Genomic DNA, 24,312 nt, shown 5'->3' with positions numbered 1-24,312 from the left:
GGGGATGGGGGGTGCCACCATGTCTGTGGGAGCTGTTTGAAGGAGCTACTTGTGAAGTGTGCTGGTGATGCTGCCTTTCCTGCATGTCTGAGCTGGTGGGACTGCATGGAAGAAGGGATAGGGATGGATATAGTGATAGGAATAAGGATAGGCATTGGAGGATGGGATTGGGAGCATCCCTTGGTTCCTGAGAGAATCTCCACAGAAAACAACCTCCTCTGGACTCTGCTGTTCCCTGCCCAAGGGCTGACCCAGACACCCACAGAGAGCTCTGAGAGCCATTGCTGTGCCCTGCTGGTCCCTGTGCTGCTCTGGGTCCCAAGGCACTGGGCTGGGGCAGTGTCCTCATGGGGTCCCTCCTGAGGACCTGCACAGGGGACAGAGTCCTTCATCCCCTGGGACCAAACCTCAATCCTTCCCTGGCCCCAAGCCAAGCTGGGCAGTTGGAACCCTACAGAGATTTTGACCACAGCCCTTTCCCACAGAGGACAGAGCAGGGCATGGAGAAATGCCCCAGGAGCTCACACTCTGCTGGCCAGGCCCTTGTAAGCTCCATTTAAACTCAAGAGCACCTGGCTCTGTGGAGAGCACCTTCCCATCAGCCTGTGGTCATTCCTAGCCTGAGGTAGCTCATGGCCCCTGGGGGCTTTGCACTGTGTACCTTAAAAATGTGTATTTCTCAGGGCAAATTTGAGAAGTTGCAATAGGAAAACAAAGCCAAAGGAAAACACATAAATCATGCGGCTTCTCAACAGGCCTTGGCTTCTCACATTCCCTCTCTGCTGCCACTGCAGAAAAGAACCAGTGGTAACATGTCTGCTGCAGCACTCGGAGTAACCCTGTGGTTTCCCAGGACAAGCTGCAGTGTTGGGTAATGGTGGGAGGGAGCAGAGCTCACACAGGATTCATTTCGCCTGACGTCTTAACCCACAGCAACAGCCAACACATGAAACTGTGCTTCCCTGTTTGTCCCAGTGACTCAAGGGTTGGTGTTTTCCAGTCCAGAGGGCTCTTGGGGTGCCAAGTGCTCCAGCTCCAGGCTCCACGGGCATGACTCCTGCCAGCTCGCTCCCTCCTGGGATGCCAAAACCCAGCAAGACAAGCTGAAAAGGAGAATTTTCATTTTTCAGATTCCATCTGGGAATTTTTGGCAGCCCTGACAGCACTCAGGGGTGGTGGGTATGGTGGCAGATCTGTCCTTGGCAGGGGGGCCATGACCTGAGGGCAAGGGGGCGCAGGCCAGCTGGAGGCCCCCAAAGAGCCTTGCAGGGACCCCAGGCGCAGCAGAGAAGGCTGTTGGAGGGGGGCAATGGAGCCCCCTCCCCACCACCACCACCTCTATGTCCCCAGATCCTCTCTAGCAACAGTGCCAGGGAGAGCACAAAGGGACAGCCCCGAAGCACAAAGATTTTGAAAGAAGTTGTTCACATTTTTATTGCTTCTTTTTCTCCTGCAGTGTTTCATACCTGGGGGTTTTTCCCTCTTTCCTCACTTGAAAAATTCCTTCTGACCATGAAATAAATGTGAAAACAGTGGCTGGGGAGGGGGCTTGGGACTCTCTGGAGTGTGTGCCTGCTGGAACTTCTGAAATTCCTCTTTAACCTCTGTGACTCCACCCTGAGCTGTTGCTGCTGAGTGCATTCTCTGAAGCCTCTCACTCACCCTTCGGACAGTATCAGCCTGGGAAATACTTGGAAACGGCGTGGGGACTCCTGGAAAGAGAAATCCTCCTGCCAGGCATTTTCGGCCAAGATGAAAAGCCTTTCCTCGGCGCCGTGCCTGAGCTCAGGGCTCTGAGCAGCAGCGCTGGGATGGAGGCAGAAGTGCCGAGGGCTGGAGTGGAGGAGCTCGGTCCGGGAACCGGGGCGCTGCAGCCCCGGGACTGGGGGCTCACATCGGCCAGACCCGAGAGCGAGGGGAAGCACGGATTTGGCTCCAAAACCCAGAGCGGGAGGAGAGGCAGCTCCCTGCTCGAGGCTGCGCGGTGCAGAGCAGGGATGGAGCGCTGGGGCAGCAGGAGGAAGCGCCCCGTGGGGAGGGAGCAGAAGGGCTCCATCTGCTCCAATCCGAGCAGAGCCGACAGCAGCTCCATCGCGGTGTGTGAATTCCTTCACGGAAGGAAAACACAGAGAATTGAAAATCCCTTTAAGCCAGCAGAAAAAGGCAGAACAAGAAGGAAGAACCAGAAACCAAGACATTGACAAATACAATAAGATGCGCATTTTTCAAGGGGGTGATCGAAACCTGTGGGGGGAGGGTAGTGAGAGATGGATCTATTCATCCTTGTTGCTCTTGGAGACCAGGAACGTTAAGAGGAGTGAACATTCTGCTTCCCTCAGGTGTACAGAGGAGCTGACCCTAAGCACGCCCCCTCCCCAGGACTGGCAGCACCCACCTGTGCCACAGGGTCCCCCAGCAGAGCTCTGGGCCACAGGGTCCCTCTGTGCCACAGGGTCCTCCCGCCCGGGGCCAGCGCGGCCTCGGAGGGTGACACGGGCGCATCCACGGGAGGGGGGGACCAGGCATCAGGGCTTGGTGCAGATCAGGGGCCCCAGGGCAGGATGAGGGGCAGGACAGTCAGCAGGGATGGGATAGGGATGGGCGTGGGGACAGGGATGGAACGGGGACCCCTAGGGATAGGAAAGCAGATAGGAATGGGGACAGAAATGGGAATGGGCACGGCATGAGGAGGGGAATGGGGACAGGGATGGAGACGAGGACAAGGACAGGAATGGAGACGGAGATAAGGATGAGAGCAGAGATGAGGACTGGGGCAGGTAGGGCTCAGCGACAGGGACCGAGGCTGCCCGGGGTGAGGGCGGACAAGACCGGGAGCAGGCGGCGGATACGGGGCCTGAGCCGTGGCCGCCGGAGAGGGCGAACAAAGCGGCGGGGCCGGGTGGGCGGGGAGGGGCCGGTGCGGGGCCCTCCCCGCCACGGGGGCATAAAAGCAGGGCGGCGGCGGCGGCACGGGGAGCGGAGCGGGCACGATGCAGCTCGGCGGTGCGGCGCTGCTGCTGTGCGCGGCGGGGCTGGCCGCGGCCCCCGCACCGGGAGCCGGGCCCGAGCGGCGGGCGGCGGCGGGAGCCGGGCGGGAGCGGCGGGCGCAGTTCGCCTCCTGGGACGAGGTGAACGTGCTGGCCCACGGGCTGCTGCAGCTGGGGCACGGCCTGAAGGAGCACGTGGAGCGCACCAAGGGCCAGCTGCGGGAGCTGGGCGGGCGGCTGAGCGCCCACAACAGCTCCCTGGGGCGGCTGCTGCGGCAGGCGCGGGAGGCGCAGGAGCGCGGCGAGCGGCTGCGGGGCAGCGTGCGGGAGCTGGAGGGCCGCGGCCGGCAGCTGCTCAACCTCTCCGAGGCGCTGCGGCAGCGGCTGGAGGAGGTGGCGGCTGACAAGGACGCGATCCAGGGCCGGCTGGAGCGGCTGGAGGGCCGGGTCCGTCTGGCGCTGCAGGCGCGGCCGGCCGGGAACCAGAGCGCTCGGGACCTGGGGGCGCTGCAGGTGAGCGCGGGGGGCACTTCGGGGGGAGCCGGGTGGAGAGGACTCGACAGGGGCCCTGTACCGGCACCAGCGGGGAACGTTGGTGGGGGGGACACACCCCAGACCCGCTAGAGAACACCGGGAACGACTGTGGGAAAGACCCGACTGTCCCGGGACAGCGTCAGGAGAGCAGAGGGGTCTGGGGGCACCGGGAGCGCCCTCCCGGGGGTCTCGCACAGCCAGAGCTCCCTGGAGCGATGGGGCTCACCTGGCTCTTCCCCCGCAGTCCCTGATGGATGCTCAGAACCTGCGTATCGAGGAGCTTCTGCAGAAAATCAAGCAGCAGCAGTACAAGCTGGACAAGCAGAACCTGCAGATTAAAAGCCTGCAGAGCAAGGTGAGCCCCTGTTCTGTGCTGCAGCCCCCAGCCTGGCCCTATATGCCGTGGGTACCCTGGTGTGACACCCCTGCCGTGCCAGCTCTGGTGGCTGTGCTGGTGCTCCCTGGCCTTGGGGACTCCAAAGGGGCCACGGCTCTGGTCCCCGTGCTGCAGGGGATCATCAGTGTGTGAGGGCAGCAGCCTGCATGCTTCCAGAGAGTTTGTATGGAGCAATAGCAGGAACTGGTGGGTGGGAATAGCCTCCCTGGGCTCTGCCTTTGCATTCATCTGCAGAATAAACTAGCTAGCATGGGTGTGAAAAACTACAATTGCTTCTGGCTTTGCCAGGACTGGGTATCTCCTGTTCCTCGAGGTTTCTAGGCAAGTTCAGCCACAGCTCTGGCCACGGGAGGTGACTGGTGTGTGGCTGATCTGCCCCCCTGAGTAATGGAATGGGAAACAAGCTGAGATAAAACCTTTCTGACTCGTGCATTTTTTTTTTTAGGTCAATCTACTAATTCCCCTACACCACAACAAAACACAGCCTCCAAAGTGGAAGATAAACCTGAAGAAGAGCCTCAACCTCACCAACCAGAGTCAGAATGGCAGTGGGGAGCCCCTGCAGACACAGAGTGAGTATCTGCTTGTGCTGCCCTGCTTGTCCATGCCAGAGCAAACCTGTAGCAGGTGCAAGCTTTTGGAAACAAAAGGTTCATTTGTCCTGAGCAGATTTGCTTGAAAAGCTGGAGCTTGGGAATATGGCCAGAGTGAGTGGATCTGGAGCACAGGCAGAATCCTTGTCTTCTGGGCCAGTGTTAGTCCAGCAGGAATTTAAGGATTAAAGAGGCTTTTTGCTGCCCGTTGTTAGGCATGCAGTGGGAAGCAGACAAAGCCTGAGACCAGGTATTTGTCAAAAAGGACTGGCAGGTGTGGGGTGAGGAGGGAAGGGTCTCAGCTCTTTTCAGTTAACTCTTGCTCACACCAGGCAGTGAAGTGTCTTTGCTGTCTGTGGGAGGAGGGTAGGGTTTAGGGAGGCCTGGCCTGAGAGCAGAGCTGTGTGCTTGTGTATCTCTCTCTCCCCCTTGGCTCATATTCAGACTCATGTATGAAACACAAGTGTCTCAGCTTGTACTATCCTTGGCTGAAGGTGCTGAGTTGCAGTGGGTGCTCACAGCGCTGGGAAATGTGCATTGGAGCAGGAGAGTGGATGCTGCCATCTGCAGCTCCTGGCTCTGCCTGGAGCATCTTCTGCCCTGGCAGCAGGACTGGAGGGGCTCCTGCAGAGCAGAGGGCAGCAGAGCAGGTGTCCCCAGTTGTGCCATGTCCTGCAGCCTTCCTGCAGACAGGAGTGATGTCCCTGCAGGGGTTGCTGGCCAGGAGCAGCTGCTGTCATGCTGTGTCAGCCGGACCACAGGGCTGCCTCTGCCGCTGTCTAGGGATCTTCACAGGAGCCAGGCAGGATGAGGAGGCATGAGGAATTCCTGCTCAGGGCCTGGCCTAGCAGGGATGGTTATGGGAAAACACATGATAACTTGTCTGCAGAGCCTGGAGCTGTCACTGGTGTGTCTGAAAGCTGGTTGGGCAGAACAAAAGGCTTGTCCACATGGACAAGAAGAGAAGTGGAATGTGGGGCTTCAAACTCTTCCAGGGTGCAGTTCAGTGGGACTGTGCAGGGTCAACCTTACTCAGAGCAGCACTTCTGAGCCAGAAAACTCTCTCAGAACTTCTCTCTCCTGGTTTTTTCCAAGCTCTGCTTTGTGACTTGCCTGCAGTAGTGTGTGTCATAGAATAGTTTGGGTGGGAAGGGACCTTTAGAGGTTATCTAGTATAACCCTTGATTCCACTCTTGGGTTATGCTGGGAGAAGGGCTGGGACCTTTGCTACTTGCTGATGCAGATGTAGGACATTCTGGCTGACACTGGCTACAGAAATGTTTGTAATGCATAGTGGAAGGCAGCAGGAGCTACAGCCCCCACGGATGCTGTGTGAGCTCAGCACCTTCCAGTGCTGCTCTGTCCCTGATGGAAAGACCCAGGACACGCCAATTCTGTCCCACCAGCTGTGAGCTTCCCCTTTCCTTGCCTAATCCCTGATGTTGGTATCACTGACAGAAAACAAATTGGCTTCCTTTCATTATCAAGTCAAGTGAGTTTTCTGGCAAATCTTAAAGCACACAGGCTGGCCCTGTGCCCTCTGCCCAGGGGGACCTGTGGCTGCTGTCAGAGCTGGGCAGAGCTGGCGAGGCTGTGCCTTTTCTGGCAAGTCTCAAAGCAGGCAGGCTGGCCCTGTGCCCGGGGGACCTGTGGCTGCTTTCAGAGTGGGGCAGAGCTGGCGAGGCCTCGCCGGCGGCTCCCGGCCATGGTCGGGCAGAGCCCGGTGCCGGCGCGGCCCTGGGGAGCGGCGATGAACTCCACCAGCAGCCCTTGCAGAAAGACCCTTTTATTTGCATCCAGTGAACACAAGTTTTTTCAGAGCAGAACTGGCATGGGGCCAAGCATGTGAAAGTTGAAGGCTCAAAGCTGCCTGGAGAGTGAGAGGTTTAATAGCTTGCAGAAAGAGGATCATGTCTTTGGGCAGAGCCTGTGCTTGCTGGCAGCCAGCCGAGTAGGGGAAAGGTGGAGCCCTGCTCACGCTCTCCCGGTGGCGCTGAGACTCCAAAATAATGGGGCTGGGTTGGGGCGGGAGAGGGGGAGGCAATGCAGGCAGCTCTAGGCATGCCCTGCCGTCCCTGAGGACGGTGTTTATACCAGGTTAGTGACCTCCCTTGTCTCATGGCTGGAAATCCTGTTGGGTGAACACGGAGCCTAAGGCAGATCCAGCCTTGTTGTGTTGCTTGGCTAAATAAAGGGGGAGGGAAAAGGAAACACAGGAGCAGCCAGGAGGGCTTGTTCTGCTGGTGCTGTTTGGATGTGCAACGTGAACTGGAACTAACAAAAAGATTGAGCAGAGGCTGTTCAAGCAGCTGCATCTTGTTCAGCTGCTGGAGAGTCCCTGTGGCACCAGGGGAACAGGGATTGAGTGCAGCCAGAGCCCAGAAATGAGAAGCAGGCAGGGATGGAGTTGACTTGTGCATGCTGGGACTACCAAACATCTGCCTGGCGCCATCCCACCAACGCTGGGAGATGCAGTGAGAAGAGGAGGTGAGGAGCTTGGCAAGCCCAGCACCTTCCTGCTGTGGCAATGTGAGCAGGGGCCTCTGGCTGTGGTGTTCCTTCCTCTGAGCCTGGTTTGCTTCCCTGCCTTTGCCCTTCCCCACCCAGAAGGTGGGGATATTCAGGATGCACTCAGCCCCTGCATTGCTGGGGGGGCTCTGTGTGGTTTTGATCCTTGATGCACAATGCCCTCAGTCCCTGTGTCATGGGTTTAGGGTAGGGCTGCGGCACAGCTTGTCCTGTGGTGCACTGATGGTGGCACCAGTCCTGCCCTGGCATTGCCCTGGGGATGTGCTGGCTGTGGGAGAGGGGCTGCCCCTGCTAAGGAGGGGAAATTTTGTGGGGAGAGAGGAAGGAAAAGAGAGGAATATGTTGGAAATGGGTGAAAGGTGATGGCAGGTGTCATTTTTCTGTCCCCTGGGTCCCCCCTGACCTTTCCTCCAGCTGGAGCTCTGCTCTTCACCCCAATGCAGCGTCAAGACTCCCCAGCACCCAGTGAGGATGGGATGGGGTGATGCTCTGCAAGGGCTGCTTTTACTCTTGGCAGTTCAAAGGCCCTTTTCCCCCCTTCCATCTGCCCCCAGGGAGCCCCTGGCTGTTGGAGGAAGCTCTTGTCCTTGCTGCTGCTCTGGATAGTGGTGTCAGCCCTGACCTTGGGGCAGCTACTGTGAGGAGACCCCCACAGCCAGCACCCCAGCACAGCCCAGGGCTTGTCTTGAGGTTTCTTGTCTGTCTCAGGGTCATGCCGGCAGCAGCTGTGAGCCAGGGTAGCCAAAGCTACAACCCATCCACCCTGGCCTGGGGAGAACAGGGCCCCTTTGTCTGGGGGTGACTGGGGCACCTGTCCCTGCTGACAAAGAGCCCCTTGACTGTGCAGCAGCCTGGGGCTGAAGTCCCTGCACATCCTTCTGTGGCCTTTTGACTCGGGTGTTGTAACAGGTTCCCTCTGCCTCATCTCTCCCAAGTGCTGGGAGTGGTGGTTCCTGGATGGCCTTTTATCAGAGCTGTTGAAATGGTGCTTTGCTGGCAGCTCTGGGCAAAGTCCCTGTGAGGCAGAAGGAGCAGTGGGAGCCCCTGGGGATGGAGGAGGATGAAGAAGGGTGTGGCTTCACCCTGGGCAATCCACTCCTGCAATGAGCTGGGGCTCCCAGAGTCCACCCCCCCTCCTTGCCTCAGTCAGTGTATCTTGGAAAAAAGGTCACCCCAGCCTGGCGCTGTGCCTGCTGGTGGCAGGCTGCCCAGCAGGATGTCTGTCTGCCACCACCACAGTTGCTGGGAGAAAGAGGTCATGTGCTGGATGCTCAGCCACCTTCCTGATGTCAGGACTTTGTCTTTGCCTCTGAGGCCCCTTGACCCTGCTTCAGCCTCGTGAGGGATGGAGATACTTGGCCCTGGCATTGCCCCACCCCAGACGGGCCACTCCTGTCTGTGAGTGTAGAGGGACCTGGGAACTCCTCTGTCCTTCCTTGATGGGGAGCCCTGCTCTCCAGCTGAGGTCACTCCAGCCTGGCCCAAAGCCTGGCTTCTGCCTTGGATGAAAGCCCAAGGAGCTCTGTTTGAATAAAAGGGAAGATGTGGGGTCACAGTGTTTAAAGATGCTGAAGTCAGGGGCCGTTGTCCCCAGCACGTGTCCAGAGCTGCAGCCATGCTGAGCACAGCTGGCTGGGCTCGTGGCCAGGGCTGCAAGTGCTGGGGCTGTGGTGGGAGCAACCTGCTGAGGAAGTGGGGCTCGTGGCCATCTCCTCAGTTGCTGTTTCCTTCCCCTGCAGAGCTTCCAGAGGGTTGCCACCAGCTCTTCCTGGCTGGGCAGCGGAGCAGTGGCATTTTCCAGGTACAGCCCACAGGATCTCAGCCCTTCAAAGTCTACTGTGACATGAGCGCAGGTAAAGCCGTGCAGCGTCCCGGGCACTTGGCAGGGTGGCCTGGTCAATGGCAGCCCCCCGTGACTGTGTTTTCCCTTCCCACAGAGGGTGGCTGGACAGTGATCCAGAGGCGCGTGGATGGCTCTGTGGACTTTGACCAGCTGTGGGATGCCTACAAGAATGGCTTTGGAGACCTTCGTGGTAGGTGGATGATGGTGTCTATGTTCTCACTGTGGGATAAGGGAAGCTCAGCAAAAGGTATTCCCCTTGCTGGTCTCTGGAGCTCTCTGTGCTGGAGCACAGTTGTGGACTGAAGGGTGGGTGGGACAGTGCTTGCAGAGCAGGGGTCCTTGATCTTCCTGATGTGTCCTGCAGGTGCCAGACAGTGACTCAAACACTGCAGTGTCCTAGGTTTTCCCTGTTTGTCTCTGGAGCTTGCTCATATCTCTGCTTTTCATGGCACGTTTGTGTCTCTGCAGCCAAAGTCATGAGTCTTATTTCAGGTGACTTCTGGCTGGGCCTGGAGAAGATACATCGCCTTGTCCAAGAGGGAAAATACAATCTCCTGATTGAGCTGGAAGACTGGGAGGGGAATTCCCAGGTGGTTCAGTTTGTCTTCAGTCTTGGTGGAGAGAGCACAGCCTACACACTCAACCTGCTGGGGCCTCTGTCTGGAGAGCTGGAAAATGCCATTGGGGAATTCAGGCAGCTGCCCTTCTCCACTCGGGATCGTGACCATGACCTTAAAGCTGACACAAACTGTGCCAAACACCTCTCAGGTCAGTCTGAGGTTTTCTATCCCAGTATGTACACTTCCCTTTCAGCCCTCCACTATCTGGTAGTGGTCCAGTGGGACCCAGACCCTTTGGCACTAGACCCCTTTGCTGTTGAGCTGGCCTTGTCCCCTGGGACAGCTGCTTCTTTGGGAAGAACTGTGCAGGGAACCAAGAGGGAAGCTGAAGCTGAGGGAGGGTTCATGATTCAGGTCTTGGCCCAAGCATCTGTCCTCATAGCAGCTTTGCTGTCTGCCACTTTGCATGGAACCTTTTCAAGCAGAGCAGAGGCCCCCCTCAGCCTGGCTGCTAAAGGGTTTTGCACACAAGGAGCAGCAGCCTGGATTTGCAGACACAGCCTGAAGTCATGTCAGACCTGTGAGAGGTTCCCCAGTACACGGGACTCCTTGGCTGTATATGAGGCGGTCTTTTAAGATCCTGAAGCTCTAGAAAAATAGGGGAAATAGGGGCATCAGCTGCATTGAACCTAGCTTTTTCTGTCTCGAATTTCGAGGAGTTAAAATTATCCCTTTGTTGCCCTCGTAGGTGGCTGGTGGTTCAGCACCTGTGGCCATGCCAACCTCAATGGGAAGTACTTCCGCTCCATCCCGCGGCAGAGGCACGAGCGCAAGCAGGGCATCTTCTGGAAGACATGGAAGGGCAGGTACTACCCCCTGAAGTCAACCATCATGAAAATCCAACCTGCAGCACTGGAAGCGGAGCCCTAAAGTTTCTACTTGAGACTTTCTCTGTGGAGCATGGACCTGAGCTCCATCACTCGGTGTTTACAGAAAACAACCTCCCCTTCCTAGGTTAGAAGCCCTTTGGAGGCACAACACTGCTCCTCACTAAAAGTAAAACAGCTCCATGTTGCCAGAACCTCTGGATGGGAGTTCCCAAACCTGAAGAGGAGTCCCAGGAGGGAGATCCACCTCCAGAGCATGCACAAGGGTTTTCTGACCTGCCATGTGCTGCTGCAGAAGTTGAAATTGTCCGGTGCTTTCCTGTCTTAACATTTCTGTACTGTGTTGATGAGCTGGGCCTGGGGCAGGAGGGGCACAGGAAGTGTCTCACTGCTCTGGACCACAGCACTGGGTATGGAGTCTTGCTATATGTCCTGTCTTTCACTGTTGTTGCCAAATGATGTCCCAGGTACCCCCTGTGAGAGCCCCTGGAGCCTCCTGTGCAGGGGCTGGGGGCAGTGAGCCTCAGGCAGCTCCATCTGTGCAGCCCCTGCCCCCTGAGGTGCAGGGCTTGGTGGGAAAGCTGAGAGTGACCTGTGCAGAAGGGGGGACCTCAGGCTCACTTGCCTTCCCTTTGAAGACCTGTATTTCTGGCTGTGCTGGAATTTGCTGGGAGCTGGGAGAACTGCTTCCAGCTCTAAGGTTGTTGGGTGAGATCCTGCAGCTGGTTGCCTGAGGGGCCAGGTCCTGGGGAGCTCTGCCTGCTGCCTGCCAGTGCTGCTGGGGGGTGGGTAGGACAAGCAGTGGGACAGCAGTGACTGTCCCTGGGTGGCACCAGCCTTGCTGTCACTGTCAGCACCCCAGAAGTAGGGGCTGCCTTCCTCCACCAGAGACCTCACACTTCACAGAGTGACTGGACCTGTCCTGTATGTGTATCCCAGTACTACAAAGCCAGGGGACAGCAGGGTTTCTCTGCAAGAAGCCACACTTCATTAGGTGTGTACCATGATGTATGGCACCACCTCTGCCTTTGGGGTGGGTGTCTGGGGAGAGGTGGCCAAAACAGGTCCCTGAAAACTTACAGGCCAAGCTACAGTCTTGGGGCTTCCCAAGCATCCTGCCCTATTGAAGTCATATTGACTACTGTGCTAGAGCTCCTAGCTGCTAAATACTGTACATAGTTGTTTGTAGGATGTTGGACTCGTTGATGAATTCTCTGTTTCAATTTGTTTTGATATTTAAATGCAGTGTTAATAACAATGTGGTGTAATTTATAAATGTCGATGCTGGAAAGGAAAGCAAGTGTAGTTTGTGTATTTTAAGCATTTTTTGTACTAAAATATCTTTTCTGAAGATGTCTTTTAATAAAAACAAGCCTTTAAGTGTCCTGCCTGGATTATTTTCCTGATGGTTTACCTGTGGCAGGTGTGTGGGAGCATTGTGATGAGTCTGCATTTGAAAACTTTATTGGAATTGTGACCTAAGCACTCAACTCCCTTCTGGCCTCCATGTTCAGCTGTAGCCTTATGAAGTTCTGATAAATTGCTGGTATAGGGCCCAGCAGCAGGTTTTAATCTGCTTGGAGTTTATGGGCTTCTAAATTTCTTCCCTTCCTGGAAATTAGACTGTGAGGCAGCAGCTTTTTAAGTGCTGATGTGTTGGGTTTCTGGCAGACCTTTGAAGGAAGGGGACATTCCTTGGAGGTGGCTGGAAAAGCCTGTGCCAACTCTTTGAAAATGAGCAGAGGCTGAAGTCTGGATAATCCAGGCCCAACAAAGTCAGCTGATCAGCGCAAGCCCCACTAAATAACAGCCTTTTAGCTGCTCATAACACATCTGTGTAGTCATCTCCAAAAGCATTTATTGTAACTTCTGTAGGGGTGATTATAGATGTGGGAATGAGATGAGCTGGGGATGGAGCAGGGATCTTTAAGGTGATGGGGGTAAATTCCAGCAGTGCTCCCAATCCTGTCTATATTTTTTCCTCCAGCTCCAATATACTAGAGCTGGAGAAAATCATAGGTTCTTGCTTGCTATACAAGGAAGGAAGAGGAAAAGCTGCTTGGAAGGAAGAAGAGATGAGACTGGTCTAGTCCCCTGAGCAGCTCTATAAATACCTAATGTACCTAAGTGTGGCCCCAGCTCCCACATCTGTCCTGCTTCCCTGGGGGAAATCCCAGGGTTGATGATAGCTCTAAGCACAACTGTGCAAACAGCTCATTATGCCCTGCTCTGTGCTCACTCCTGCATTCAGAAATGCATTTTTAATATTCTCTTTGCTTAATTCAAAACCTACTTAGTCCTTGAGTGCAGCAGCAGATACTGGAGTGCATGTTTTAGTCTGGATGCTAAAGTGATGAGACTGAGGTGGGATTTATGCATCAAATAGAAGCTGGAGAAGGAGCTCTTCTGTAGTTTGTTTTGCAGACTTGGGGTTTGCTCCCCAAGTCTTTGTGGTGCATTTGATCTACAGGAGGTGCCTGGTGGATGATACCAGCCAGTACCAGACACCATCCAGGGTTTAGTAAATGCCAAATGGGCAAATGCCAATTGCCCTAAATCTTGCCCATCCTAGGAATCACAGCTTTTCCTTTTCTGTGTGTCTCAGTCTTGCCTGTTCTGCTGCACAAGTCCCCGCATTCCATCAGCGTCGGTGCCACCCATGCCCCAGGGCCATCGGAGCCACACTTGAGCATGTGGCATCCTCGGGCCCCTTCAAGCTCCCTCTGCAAGAAGCCAGGTCTGGATCTGTTTTCATCTAAAATCCTCCACCTCTTTGCTGTTTAACAACCACTTCAGCTGCAGTTCGTGGAAACATCTCGGAGCTGCCTCAGGGCTCCCTCCAGCGCCAGCCCCGCACAGCGCTGCCCGAGCACAGCTCCGGCAGGAACGGCCCCGAGCGCAGCTCCCGCAGGAACGGCCCCGAGCGCAGCTCCGGCAGGAACGGCCCCGAGCGCAGCTCCGGCAGGAACGGCCCCGAGCGCAGCTCCGGCAGGAACGGCCCCGAGAGCAGCTACCGCAGGAACGGCCCCGAGCACAGCTCCCGCAGGAACGGCCCCGAGCGCAGCTCCGGCAGGAACGGCTCCGACGGCAGCTCCCGCAGGAACGGCCCCGAGGGCAGCTCCGGCAGGAACGGCCCCGAGCACAGCTCCGGCAGGAACGGCTCCGAGGGCAGCTCCCGCAGGAACGGCTCCGAGCGCAGCTCCGGCAGGAACGGCTCCGAGCGCAGCTCCGGCAGAAACGGCCCCGAGCACAGCTCCGGCAGGAACGGCTCCGAGGGCAGCTCCCGCAGGAACGGCTCCGAGCGCAGCTCCGGCAGGAACGGCTCCGAGCGCAGCTCCGGCAGGAACGGCTCCGAGGGCAGCTCCGGCAGGAACGGCTCCGAGCACAGCTCCCGCAGGAACGGCTCCGAGCACAGCTCCGGCAGGAACGGCCCCGAGGGCAGCTCCGGCAGGAACGGCCCCGAGCGCAGCTCCGGCAGGAACGGCCCCGAGCGCAGCTCCGGCAGGAACGGCCCCGAGCGCAGCTCCCGCAGGAACGGCTCCGAGCGCAGCTCCGGCAGGAACGGCTCCGAGGGCAGCTCCGGCAGGAACGGCCCCGAGCACAGCTCCCGCAGGAACGGCTCCGAGGGCAGCTCCGGCAGGAACGGCTCCGAGGGCAGCTCCGGCAGGAACGGCCCCGAGCGCAGCTCCCGCAGGAACGGCTCCGAGCGCAGCTCCGGCAGGAACGGCTCCGAGGGCAGCTCCGGCAGGAACGGCCCCGAGCACAGCTCCGGCAGGAACGGCCCTGAGCACAGCTCCGGCAGGAACGGCCCTGAGCACAGCTCCCGCAGGAACGGCCCCGAGCGCAGCTCCGGCAGGAACGGCCCTGAGCACAGCTCCGGCAGGAACGGCTCCGAGCACAGCTCCGGCAGGAACGGCTCCGAGGGCAGCTCCGGCAGGAACGGCCCCGAGGGCAGCTCCGGCAGGAACGGCTCCGAGGGCAGCTCCCGCAGGAACGGCTCCGAGGGCAGCTCCGGCAGGAAGGGCCCCGAGCGCAGCTCCGGCAGGAACGGCTCCGAGGGCAGCTCCTGCTGTTCCCAAAGCAGCCGTGCTCCTGCAGGGGCCGGGACCTGCTGTGCCACCCGGCACTTCACGAGCCCCCAGCAAAACCCCAGTGAGGGCTGCTGTAAGGGCTGCTTCTGAAGGTGGGGATGGTGTAAGACCAAAGGCTGCAGGGTCTGGACATGGTGGGATGGGGTTTTTGGGGCCAGCAGCACTGTGGGATAGGCTGGGGCTGTACTCCAATGGGTGGCACTGAGCTGGCGTGCCTGCCCCTCAGTGCCGAGCTTGGAGCCGTCAGTAGAAGAAGATTGTCCCGGGATTCTCACAAAGCATCATTAGATCAAGATGACGTTTTGCATCAGGCACCAATATCTCAAGCCAGCTGTGTTTGTGGCCCCAAAAAGTGAGGATAGGCTCAGCCTGCTGCACAGAGCTCCCTCTGAACAGTAACAACAGCCATCGAGAGAGGTGACAGCAGAGCCTCAAGCTCTTTTTCATTCTTCAGTGGAAACCAAATCGTTATTTGGCAAAAAGGGAAGGTGTTTGTGTGTACACAGCTGCACCAGCTTGGAAGGGCAGGCTGAACCCCTGCATCCATGGCACCAAGGTGCTGGAGTAAGCCAGAGGCATCACCCGAGGCCCCACCACCAGTGTAGCACCACAGCAGGGGTACAAACCCAAAAAAGGCAAAATGGCAAATCCCCAGTGAGAGCAGAAACCTGCCACACAGCCAAGGAAGAGCAAACTGGAAGCAAGAGAAAAGTTCCCCACCCACCAACACTCTCCAGACACCCCCAGCCCAGCACTCAGCCTCACCAGCACTAGCAAGGGTCACACTTTCAAAGTCATCCCCTGGCTCCCAATGCTTCAGGGTGCCTGGCAGATGCAGGGATGCCAGGAGCCTTCCAGTCCTCCCAGTAGCTTCAGCTCTTCTGCTGGAGCTCAGCAGCACTGAGCACAAATTGAGTTTCTTGTGGACGTGCCAGGCAGAGCTTTGCACCTGCACCTTTACCAGGGACACCTCTCAAGCAGAGTGTTCTGGGGTGGCTCCTTGAGGGTGCTCATGGACTCCTGGGGGTTCAGATCCCACTAAGAGGGTGGGAAAGGGAAATCCTGGCTCAAACATCCAAGCAGGTGTCTGTGTCTCTGGGACACTGCAGGGGTTGAGGCTCTCAGGACAAGCTTCAGCATCTCAGGTGATCATTTTGAGCAAGTTTCTATCATGTTCGAAAAAGAAGCAGATGGCATAGACAGCTCTTCAGGGTGTGTACCCCAGCAGAGTTTAACAAAATGTTTGGGGCTAGCAGGACCCCCGCTGGCTGTTGAGGAGCACAGGCAGTGCAGGTGGCTCAGTGGGATGCCCAGAGGGGCATTAGACTGGTCAGAAAGGTTTCCTTAATAGTTTGTCGATCCAGGTGGGACCCACAGGCCACTACCTTTGGAGTCTTCCTTCTCCAAGCACCCAAATGGTGCTACCAGGTGAGTTCGCCTGCATCTTTGGAGCAGGGAGGAGCCTGAGCATGGCTGTTCAAATCCCCTGAGCACATTCAATATAAACGCTAAGGGTGGACCTGGGCCCCTCTGTTGGGGCATCATTCTGTTCAGATTTGGTGTCACTCCTGCAGGGATTGGAGCCCCACGGGAGGCACACACAGAAGGTAGTAAAGTGTATTCTTTTTAGCGTGTAAAAAGGTGGTTCAAGTACCCTCTTAGTGCTTGAAAAGGCGGGACAAGAAGCGCTGACAAGAAGCCGCCCTTGGCCGAGGCTGTGCAGAACAGTCCCCACTGCGCCGGGAGCGCATCCGCGGCCTCGGGCAGCGCCGGGAGCGGCACCAGCGCGGTGGGGCCGGGGCCGGGTCCGCAGCCCTGCCCGGCCGGGGCCCTGCGGGCACTGAGGGCGCTCGGTGGGCTGTGCTGAGCTGGGCTCGGAGGAAAAAGGCTGAGGGAGAGTGGTTAAAGCATTTTAAAAGACACAGTGGGAACCTAGTAAAAATCGTATGCTAGGAACAGTATTTAGGTTTGGTGATTCCTTCAAGACATTTTAATCTAAGAGTTGATTTAAAAAAAAAAAAATTGTGGGCTTCTGGGAAGCTTTTGTTCCAGCTCCCAGGAGAACCTGTGTCTCTGGGGCACAAACATCCGCAGAGGGAGCTGCTCCCTCGGGGTCACTGTGCACATGGAGCCTCCTCAAAAAGGGAGATTTGGGTAGATCCGCAACCAGAGGTACCTCAGCTTCAAAATGTGTGCTGCTTGTGCCAGTTTTCCTGGAAAACTTAAAATTTTTGTGAATTCAGATTTAGTTGTAACTATTTGAATGAATTGTTGGGGTGTAAGCTAGAAATACCATGGAATATGTTCTCCAGGTGTGCGGCAGCTCAAACACCACTTTATTTTGTGTGTATATGAGATTCCCTGTGGACATGCACTTACTTATAACTCTGCTGTTTTGTATATTTCTAAAAGAACATTTATAAAAGCACATTTTTCTCCATGTACATTTATATTAGGTGAAGGGATGATAAACATACCATACAAGTAATATTTGAAGACTTCCCTCAGAATAAGGAGAACTGTTGTAGCTGTTCTTGAAGATCTGCTGTGTTCTATTCGTGAAGGGAGGGCATCACCTATGGCTGGGACTAGTGGCATGTGCAAAGCATCAGAAAACTTTCTTACACTAATATTATTTCTATTAACTTGGGAAAACTTTCATTTTCTTCCAGGACAGTGGGCAAAAAGTCCTGCCTGAGCAGGAAACTGGTTCCATTCAAAATGCTTTGTATTTTCCCTTCAGTGTAAAGGAAAAGATTTTTTGCTACTGAAAAAAATAATATATATACATATATGTGTGTGTGTGTGCATGTGTGCACATGAGCATAAAGAAATGGCCACTGGAGTAGTAACATAGGAAGTGGGACCCTACCAGACTGGTCGCACATTCCTCAGTTCATCTGGATCCAGTTGCAGGGGGAGCACCAGCCTGTCATCAGTCGGTGGTGGCAACAGCAACAACATTAGAGAAAAGCCACCCCCTCACCCTGGGACATCCTCCAACAGTCCATGTCCCACATGAGGTGGAGATAGTGTTGAAACAGTATCCAACCCCAGCTCTATCACAACAAATCCTCCTAACAGCAGATACTCTTAAAAAGATGCAACCCCTTGAATCCAGTGAGCCGAATGCCGCTACCTGACAGTGGAGAAGCCCATCTCCAGTCTGAGCAAGGGATGAGGATTTCCATTTACTGATGTTCCCTCACATAACCAATATCTAATTCTGGGCTCATCCTGCTACCTGCAAGGCCAGTGATGGTCTGGGTAGACCACCCGTGGGGATGCCAGGGACAGGTAACAGAAGCTGAACCACTCCTAGCAAGGAGGAGCACACAGGGAGCAGCCTTGGCTCATGCTGCATATCTGGGAAGAGGGAACTGAGTTAACAGCTATACATTTGATATTTGCTATGCTTTTGGTGTTTGTCATGCAGCAGGAATGTTATGGAAAGAGCAGGGATTTTTCACATCAGCAGAGTATCCAATGGAGCAGAAATACGCAGTTTGCCAGAAGCTGTACAATTCCCTGCAGAAACTGCTGGAGTGCCTTGCCCAGCCCACACTAGAGCATTACAATGGCCCAGCTGATGCAGCTGTGAAGGCACAGCTAGGCAGCCTCTGGGACGATGGGGCACTGTGACTCTGTCTAATGGTTGTTGAGAGTGAAAGGCCCAATTTGACAGAATTTCAAACTATCTAAGAAAAGGATGGCTCAACAGAAGGAAAGAGATGGGAAAAGTGGGAGGCAACTCAAAATGATGATGGAATATGGTCAGCTGGAGAAAAATTGGTCTGCCAAAGAAATGTTTAGTAACTGTGGTCAGATGGTTTCAGGGTAAAGCCCATGGAGGGACAAAAAGTGTGGGCAGCTCCAGGAATTTAGGCTGCTGCAAAATAAATTACTAATAGCTGTTCAGCTTGCCCAAAGCTCTCATGTAACAGACCAAGCTCAGAGGTGGAAGGGTTACCATGGGCCTGCTGCCCTTTCCAGTGGATGCACAGACCCTATGGACACTTCACCTCCAGCTGGGGACAGGAGCTGGCTGGTGAAGGTAGATCAGCTGCCAGGCTGGGCAGAGCCTTTCCAACATGAAGGGCTAACATGGGAGGAGTAGTAAATGCCTGCCTAAAGGAATTTATACCTGATACTCAGGGTTCCAGAGCTTATTGAAACAGACTGAGGTGCTCATTTTACAGCAAATATAATCCATCAGCTGTACAAATCTTTAGGGATAGAAAGAAAATTCCATATACCACATCACTCACAGTCTTCAGGAGAAGCAGAGAGAACTAACAGAACATTAAAAGAAAAGATAGTGAAAATATGTATGTACACTAATCTGAAATGTCCAGAAGCCTTACATTTGTCTCTGTGGGATACTCAGAATACTCTGTGATAAGCCATAGCCTGACACGAACAGAAATTCTCTTTGGAAGGCACTCAGCTATGCCAGGATCTTATATCCCAGCTATGGCCAGCTTATTGGATGGAGATTGACCCAGTGTGTTATATATATTCAGAAAGGGTTCAAAGAACAAAGTATGCTCAGTGTTATCAGCTCAATCCCCTGAAATACAGGTACATGATATACAGCCTGGAGATGGAATTTTAAATAAGGTATTCTCTAGAAAATCCAAACTAGTATCTAGATAAGAGGGGTCATGTGCTGTTTTACTGTGTTCCTATTTTGCTGTTAAAGTTATAGGTAAGAAAAATTGGATACACTCTTCTCACATCAAACAACCAGTAGATGATCTGTTCAATTATTTTCACTAGTAGAGACCAGTGATCAGTGTTGAGCCCAGTCCTGTTCAGTATATTTACTGATGATCTGAATAAGGGGATTGAGCCCACCCTGAGTAAAATCACAGATGACACCAAGATGGGTGGGAGTGTTGATCTGTTGGAGGGTAGGAAGACTTTGCAGAGGGATCTGCACAGGCTGGATTGATGGGCCAAGACCAACAGCATGAGGCTCAAAAAGACCAATTCCCAGGTCCTACACTTTGGCCACAATAATCCCCTGCAGTGGTGCAGGTTTGGGGCAGAGTGGCTGGAAAGCTCCCAGCAGAGAAGGGCCTGGGGGTGCTGGTCAACAGCGGCTGAACACGAGCCCAGGAGTGTTCAGGCCAAGGAGGCCAACAGCACCTGGCCTGTACCAGCCAAGGTGTGGCCAGCAGGACCAGGGAGGTGATTCTTCTCCTGAACTTAGCACTGGTAAGGCAGCACTTTGAGTTTTGTGTGCAGTTCTGGGCCACTCAACTCAGAAAGGACATTTTGGTGCTGAGTCCAGAGAAGAGCAACAAAGCTGGTGAAGGATCTGGAGCAAGTGTCTGATAAGGAGCAGATGAGGGGGCTGGGAGGGCTCAGCCTGGAGAAAATGAGGTTCAGAGGGGACCTTCTTGCTCTTCACGACTTCCTGACAAGATGGTAGAACCAGGTGGGAGTTTCTACCTGGCAGCCAGCAACAGGATAAGAGGACAGTCTCAAGCTGCACTAGGAGGAGTTTACGTTGGACATTAGGAAGAATTTCTTCACAGAAAAAGTGATTAGACACTGGAATGGGCTGTCCAGAGAGGTGTTGGAGTCACTGTTCCTGAAGGTGTTTAAGAAAAGACTGGATGTGGTGCTCAGTGCTCTGGTCTAGTGGACAAGGGGGTACCTGATCATAGGTTGGACTTGGTGGTCTCAGAGGTCTTTTTCAACCTTAATGATTCTGTGAATCTGTGATCAATGTGTTGATAAATAACTGACTTCTGAGAATCCTTTGTGATTTTGTGAAGCATTTGTGCACAGGAGTCTATGTTGTACTTCACCCTGTTGGCCTTAATTCTGTTATGTTTTTTACTTGTGATAATATTGTATATAGGGGCAGTACTCAAAAGCCTTGAAAGTTTTTTTCTTTTTCCTTTCAATATATTAGCAGGTGTGCTCCACTAAAACAAAGGGAGGTCTGTTGTGGGATGCTCCAGTGCCCAGCTCAGGGAGCTGCAGCATCTGCAGGTTGTGCTCAGAGTGGGGGGAATGGCCAGAGACCCCAGCAAGGGGCTGGGATCTGACACTGACCCTTTGCCTGACCAAGGGTTTGGGGCCCTAAGGAGCCACGTGAGGGCTCTGGGACTCTGCAGGAGCCAGGAATAGGAGCCAGGCTAAACATCAGCATCAGGATGGGCACAGCCTGGGGGGGCTTTGTCCAGGGTCCCCCCCAGGGCACCAGCTCGAGCTGTTCTGTGTCCCTGCACCACAAAGGAACTGGAGTCTGGGACTGTGCTGTGGGAAACCTGGGGCCGAGCTGGTGAGAGGAGCTGCTCTGACTGGGGGACTGTGGGGTGTACAGGGACTCCCACGGGGCCTGTGGGGTCACTGGAGCCCCTGCTGCAAAGGGGCTGTGGTCCCAGCAGTGCCAGTCTGCTGACAGTGGGACCCCAGAGCAGCATCTGAATGGTCTGACAGGGGAGTTTCCTTACCAGTTTGCTGACCAGGTGGGACCTCAGGCCACTGCCCTGGAAGCTTTATGGCCTGTGGCCAATTTGAGGACATGTGGAAGGTTCTGCAATTGCATTACCCCATCAGTTACACATATCTGGTTCTGGTGACATGACACTGCTTCTCCAATGCAAAACATACCACGAGCTGGGGGCACTCCAGGATATGAAGAACGTGGGGACTACGGGCTCATGCTTAATCCTACACAGCCCCAAGACAGCATCCCTCTTCTAACGCCAAATCATCATCTCCACTCCCTGCAGCCAATGTTAAAACCCTGTCCCAGGGGATTTTGGAGCTGAATGGCACTCACAATGGTACCACCATTATGTATTGCTCTTTAGAACTTATGGCAAGAACTCCCAGGCGTTAGAAGAAGAAAAGAAGAAAGTGATTTCCATCCAAACTGATAAAAAATAGCTTTAGTGGTTTTTTAGGCCTTCTTCCGTAAGTGTTCAGTTCAGAACTAAAAAAGTTACTTGTAATAATGAAAATAAGATGTTTTACTTCTACTGTGCAGAGCAAATCAGGGAAGTAAAGGCCCCCTCCACAGACCAGCAAGGAGTCACCCTCCTCTCCCTCCTGTCACATAGCCACTCACTGGTTGCAGCATTATCAGCAGTGAGAAACTCAGCATGGGATAATAGCCCTTCCTAAGAGATTCTGCACCCAACATGTTCCAGCTTTGCTCCTCCTGATGCTATTTAAGTGTTGATCATTGGATGCTTAGCACCCCTGGATGTGCTCTAGTCATCACCTGTCACGATCCGTCCTTACGAACGGGTTTTGTGATGATTCGTGGATTTGATCTCAGGGTGCAAAAGAACCAACACGGCACAGGGGATATGCAGTGATAAAGCAAATACACCTTTATTGAATGACCACAGCAAAATGCAATAGAGGGATTAAGGGAGAGAAAAAGACAGAGGAAGAGAGAGAAAAGAGGGAGGGAGAGAGAGAGAGAGAGAGAGAGAGAGAGAGAGAGGGATATAGCTACCAAACGTAGAGATGAAGTCCTTTGGTCCAGTCCAGTCGAGGATCCGCCTGTTACATTGGGGAGATCTCAGAGGCACAGTTCATCTGGACTCCAATTCTACTCTTTTTCGATGGGGGAAGGGGAGTAGATCTTGAAACCGAATCAAAGGTAGTATATTGTATCTTTGGGGGAAAGGATGGTATTTGGAAAGGGGTGCACACAATCTATGTTCTCAGTGGTAGGTGAGAGCCATTGTCTTCGTGGTCCAATGCTCACACCTGCGACATCCATCTCGCTCTGGTCAGCTTACCTCCCCCCACACACCACCCCCGGGTTGGGGGTTTCAGTCCCGGTCCTTGGAAGGAGCAGAGGGGCCTTTTCACAGGGGGGTTTCATTCTTGGTCTTTGAGGGAGAGGCTTCTCACATCTCAGTCTGTCTGTCACGGTGGTTGCAAACGAGTGAGAGGGGTCCTCTGCAGGGGACCACCCAGAACTCAGGAGAAGTCCAGCCAGGCTGAGAGGTGGGACAGCTTCCAAGGCTATTGTTGCAAAAAGGGCACAGTGCCCCCTTCTTCTTCTCGTTGGGCTCAGTGTAGCATATAGTAAATACACCTGTGAAAACAATAACTTACCAATGCTCTCAGGTCTCAGGCCTTATGGGATGTGACTTTCTCCTATGGAGCCAGAGATTTTAGACAGGGGGTCTTCTCTTCAGTGGTCCCCAAATGATGATTGTGAGGCAGATGAGGGAAAATTCGGACAGACTCTCACATCACCCACCAAGGCATTTCACTGGGGTCCTGCAAAAACAGGAACAGCATCAACAGGAGAAAGTAGTAACACCTTCCTGTAGATCCTGGTGTTAAAACTCCCTTTGGCATCGGAAGGATTAAAAGCCTGATGCTCCATGCTGCATGTGAACATCAAAACCCCTAAGAAAAGATTCCCTCCCCACTCCTTCAGCAATTGCTGCCTGTCACAGAGGAACAACTGGCCCAAACCATTGCCAGGCTGGAGCTGCATTTTTCCTAGACTGCAGGTTCCATGAAATTTTGGCTTTCCTTCCGTGCTGCTTCAATTGCCTGATATGCAACAGGGATACCTAGATACCTTGGCAGTGGGATTGTAGTGTGCTTGCAGCATGTTGGTTGTCACCCATTCTTAGAGCCTGGATCACTGATAGCCTGGGTGTCACCCAGCCAAGCTGTCAGAGGCTGCTGCCCCTTTGTCTGTCCCCACCAATTTATTAGCACTTATTTTTGGAAATGGAACCCCTTGGATACCATGGTCCTGCCTGTCTAAGGTGCTCACGTCTGGGGGAAGCTGAGAGCAGCTCAGAGCCACAGAGCCTGGAGGGTCTGAATCTGTCCCCACCCTGACATCACTCCCACTTTGAGCATAACCCAAAGCCAACAAAAATAAGTCCAAAGCCAGAGCTTTTTCCTCACCATTGTCTCAGTCTTGCTGCTGCTCCCTTTGTGATACTGCAGATGCACTAATCCTTTAGCTGGATAAACATTCCTCCAGGGAAGTAGGGCAGACCTGTCGTGAGGAGCACAGCACAGAGAGAAACGTGTGATGAGCAGAGCCACTTCCCTGCACATCACAGAGGCGGGGAGGGAGTCGGCAGTTTCCCTGCCAGGGTTTGTCCAACAACAACCAAAGGTGTCAGTCCAGTGATGGGACACAAGTGTGCATAGGTTGTATGGGGTTACGAGGAGGGGGCCACCAGGGCAGCAGGACACCCTTGGGCTCCCAAGTGGCTCCGTGAGGCTGGTCCTGCAGCCTGGACAGCGTTCCCAGGATGAGCTGCTGTAGCTCTGCCGTCGGGAAGGTGAAGGATGAAGGATGTCCCACTTGGAGCCCGCAAAGCCGAGGCGAAGGGCGTCCCGCCATCACTGCCCGAGTGGCCACAGCCTCTGCCTTTCGTCACTACTCCGCTCAGGAAACTGCCTAGAGCCGTGCCAGGAAAAAGAAGGGGAAATGTTTTCCTAGAGCAATTGTGTCCCTGTGAGGGCATGTATGTGCCAGAACAGCCTTTCAGCTGGTGTTGAGCAGGAAGGTGGGGCCGGGAGCGCTGAGCGGGGCACGGAGCAGCCCGAGGGGGAAGCAAGGCGGCTGGGGCGGGGGCTCTGGGCGGCAGCCGCGCGTCCTGGGGCGCTGCTGAAGGCCTCCCCCGCCGTGTTCCCCGGCTCCGCTGCTGCGCTGACCCCCGGGCCGGGCCGGTTCTCTCCCCCGCCCAGAGCTGACGCCATGCCCCAGCGATCGGGGGTCACTCTCAAACGGGGCGAAACCTCTCTCCCAGCGATCCCGCTCAAAACGGGAGGGTCCCCATAGCCCTGAGGGCCGCCTCCCACCCGGTGCAACCCCCGCCGCGAGCAGACTGCCCCCGCTCCGCGCCCCGGAGCCCCGCCCCGGCCCTTACA

The 24,312-nt window shown here is 54.9% G+C and overlaps 2 protein-coding genes and 1 long non-coding RNA gene across 4 annotated transcripts; 1 reads left to right on the top strand and 2 right to left on the bottom strand.

Moving 5' to 3' along the window:
- The first annotated feature begins 2,990 nt into the window (after nt 1-2,990).
- Nucleotides 2,991-11,710, top strand: ANGPTL4 (angiopoietin like 4). Its single transcript, XM_066566267.1, has 7 exons — nt 2,991-3,500; nt 3,766-3,876; nt 4,364-4,490; nt 8,780-8,893; nt 8,978-9,073; nt 9,376-9,651; nt 10,192-11,710. Exons 1-7 carry the CDS (start codon nt 2,991-2,993, stop codon nt 10,371-10,373), a joined length of 1,416 nt encoding a protein of 471 aa, XP_066422364.1. The 3' UTR covers nt 10,374-11,710.
- A 1,630-nt stretch (nt 11,711-13,340) lies between these two features.
- LOC136567105 (uncharacterized) lies at nt 13,341-17,309 on the bottom strand. Its single transcript, XM_066566612.1, has 4 exons — nt 17,294-17,309; nt 16,115-16,289; nt 15,807-15,865; nt 13,341-14,422 (listed from the first exon to the last, which is right to left on the bottom strand). The coding sequence occupies exons 1-4, from the start codon at nt 17,307-17,309 to the stop codon at nt 13,341-13,343; spliced, it is 1,332 nt and encodes a 443-aa protein (XP_066422709.1).
- Nucleotides 17,310-21,756: 4,447 nt separating this feature from the next.
- Nucleotides 21,757-24,000, bottom strand: LOC136566969 (uncharacterized). Of its 2 annotated transcripts, XR_010785091.1 has the most exons (3): nt 23,335-24,000; nt 22,519-22,686; nt 21,757-22,425 (listed from the first exon to the last, which is right to left on the bottom strand). It is a non-coding gene; the product is annotated as an uncharacterized lncRNA (long non-coding RNA). The 2 variants fall into 2 exon arrangements; XR_010785090.1 differs by having other exon boundaries at nt 21,757-22,686.
- Between the last annotated feature and the right edge of the window lie 312 nt (nt 24,001-24,312).

The sequence above is a fragment of the Molothrus aeneus genome, chromosome 27 (genome assembly GCF_037042795.1).
Source record: "Molothrus aeneus isolate 106 chromosome 27, BPBGC_Maene_1.0, whole genome shotgun sequence".
NCBI lineage: Eukaryota > Metazoa > Chordata > Aves > Passeriformes > Icteridae > Molothrus > Molothrus aeneus.
This window is presented reverse-complemented; position numbering and strand designations above follow the sequence as displayed.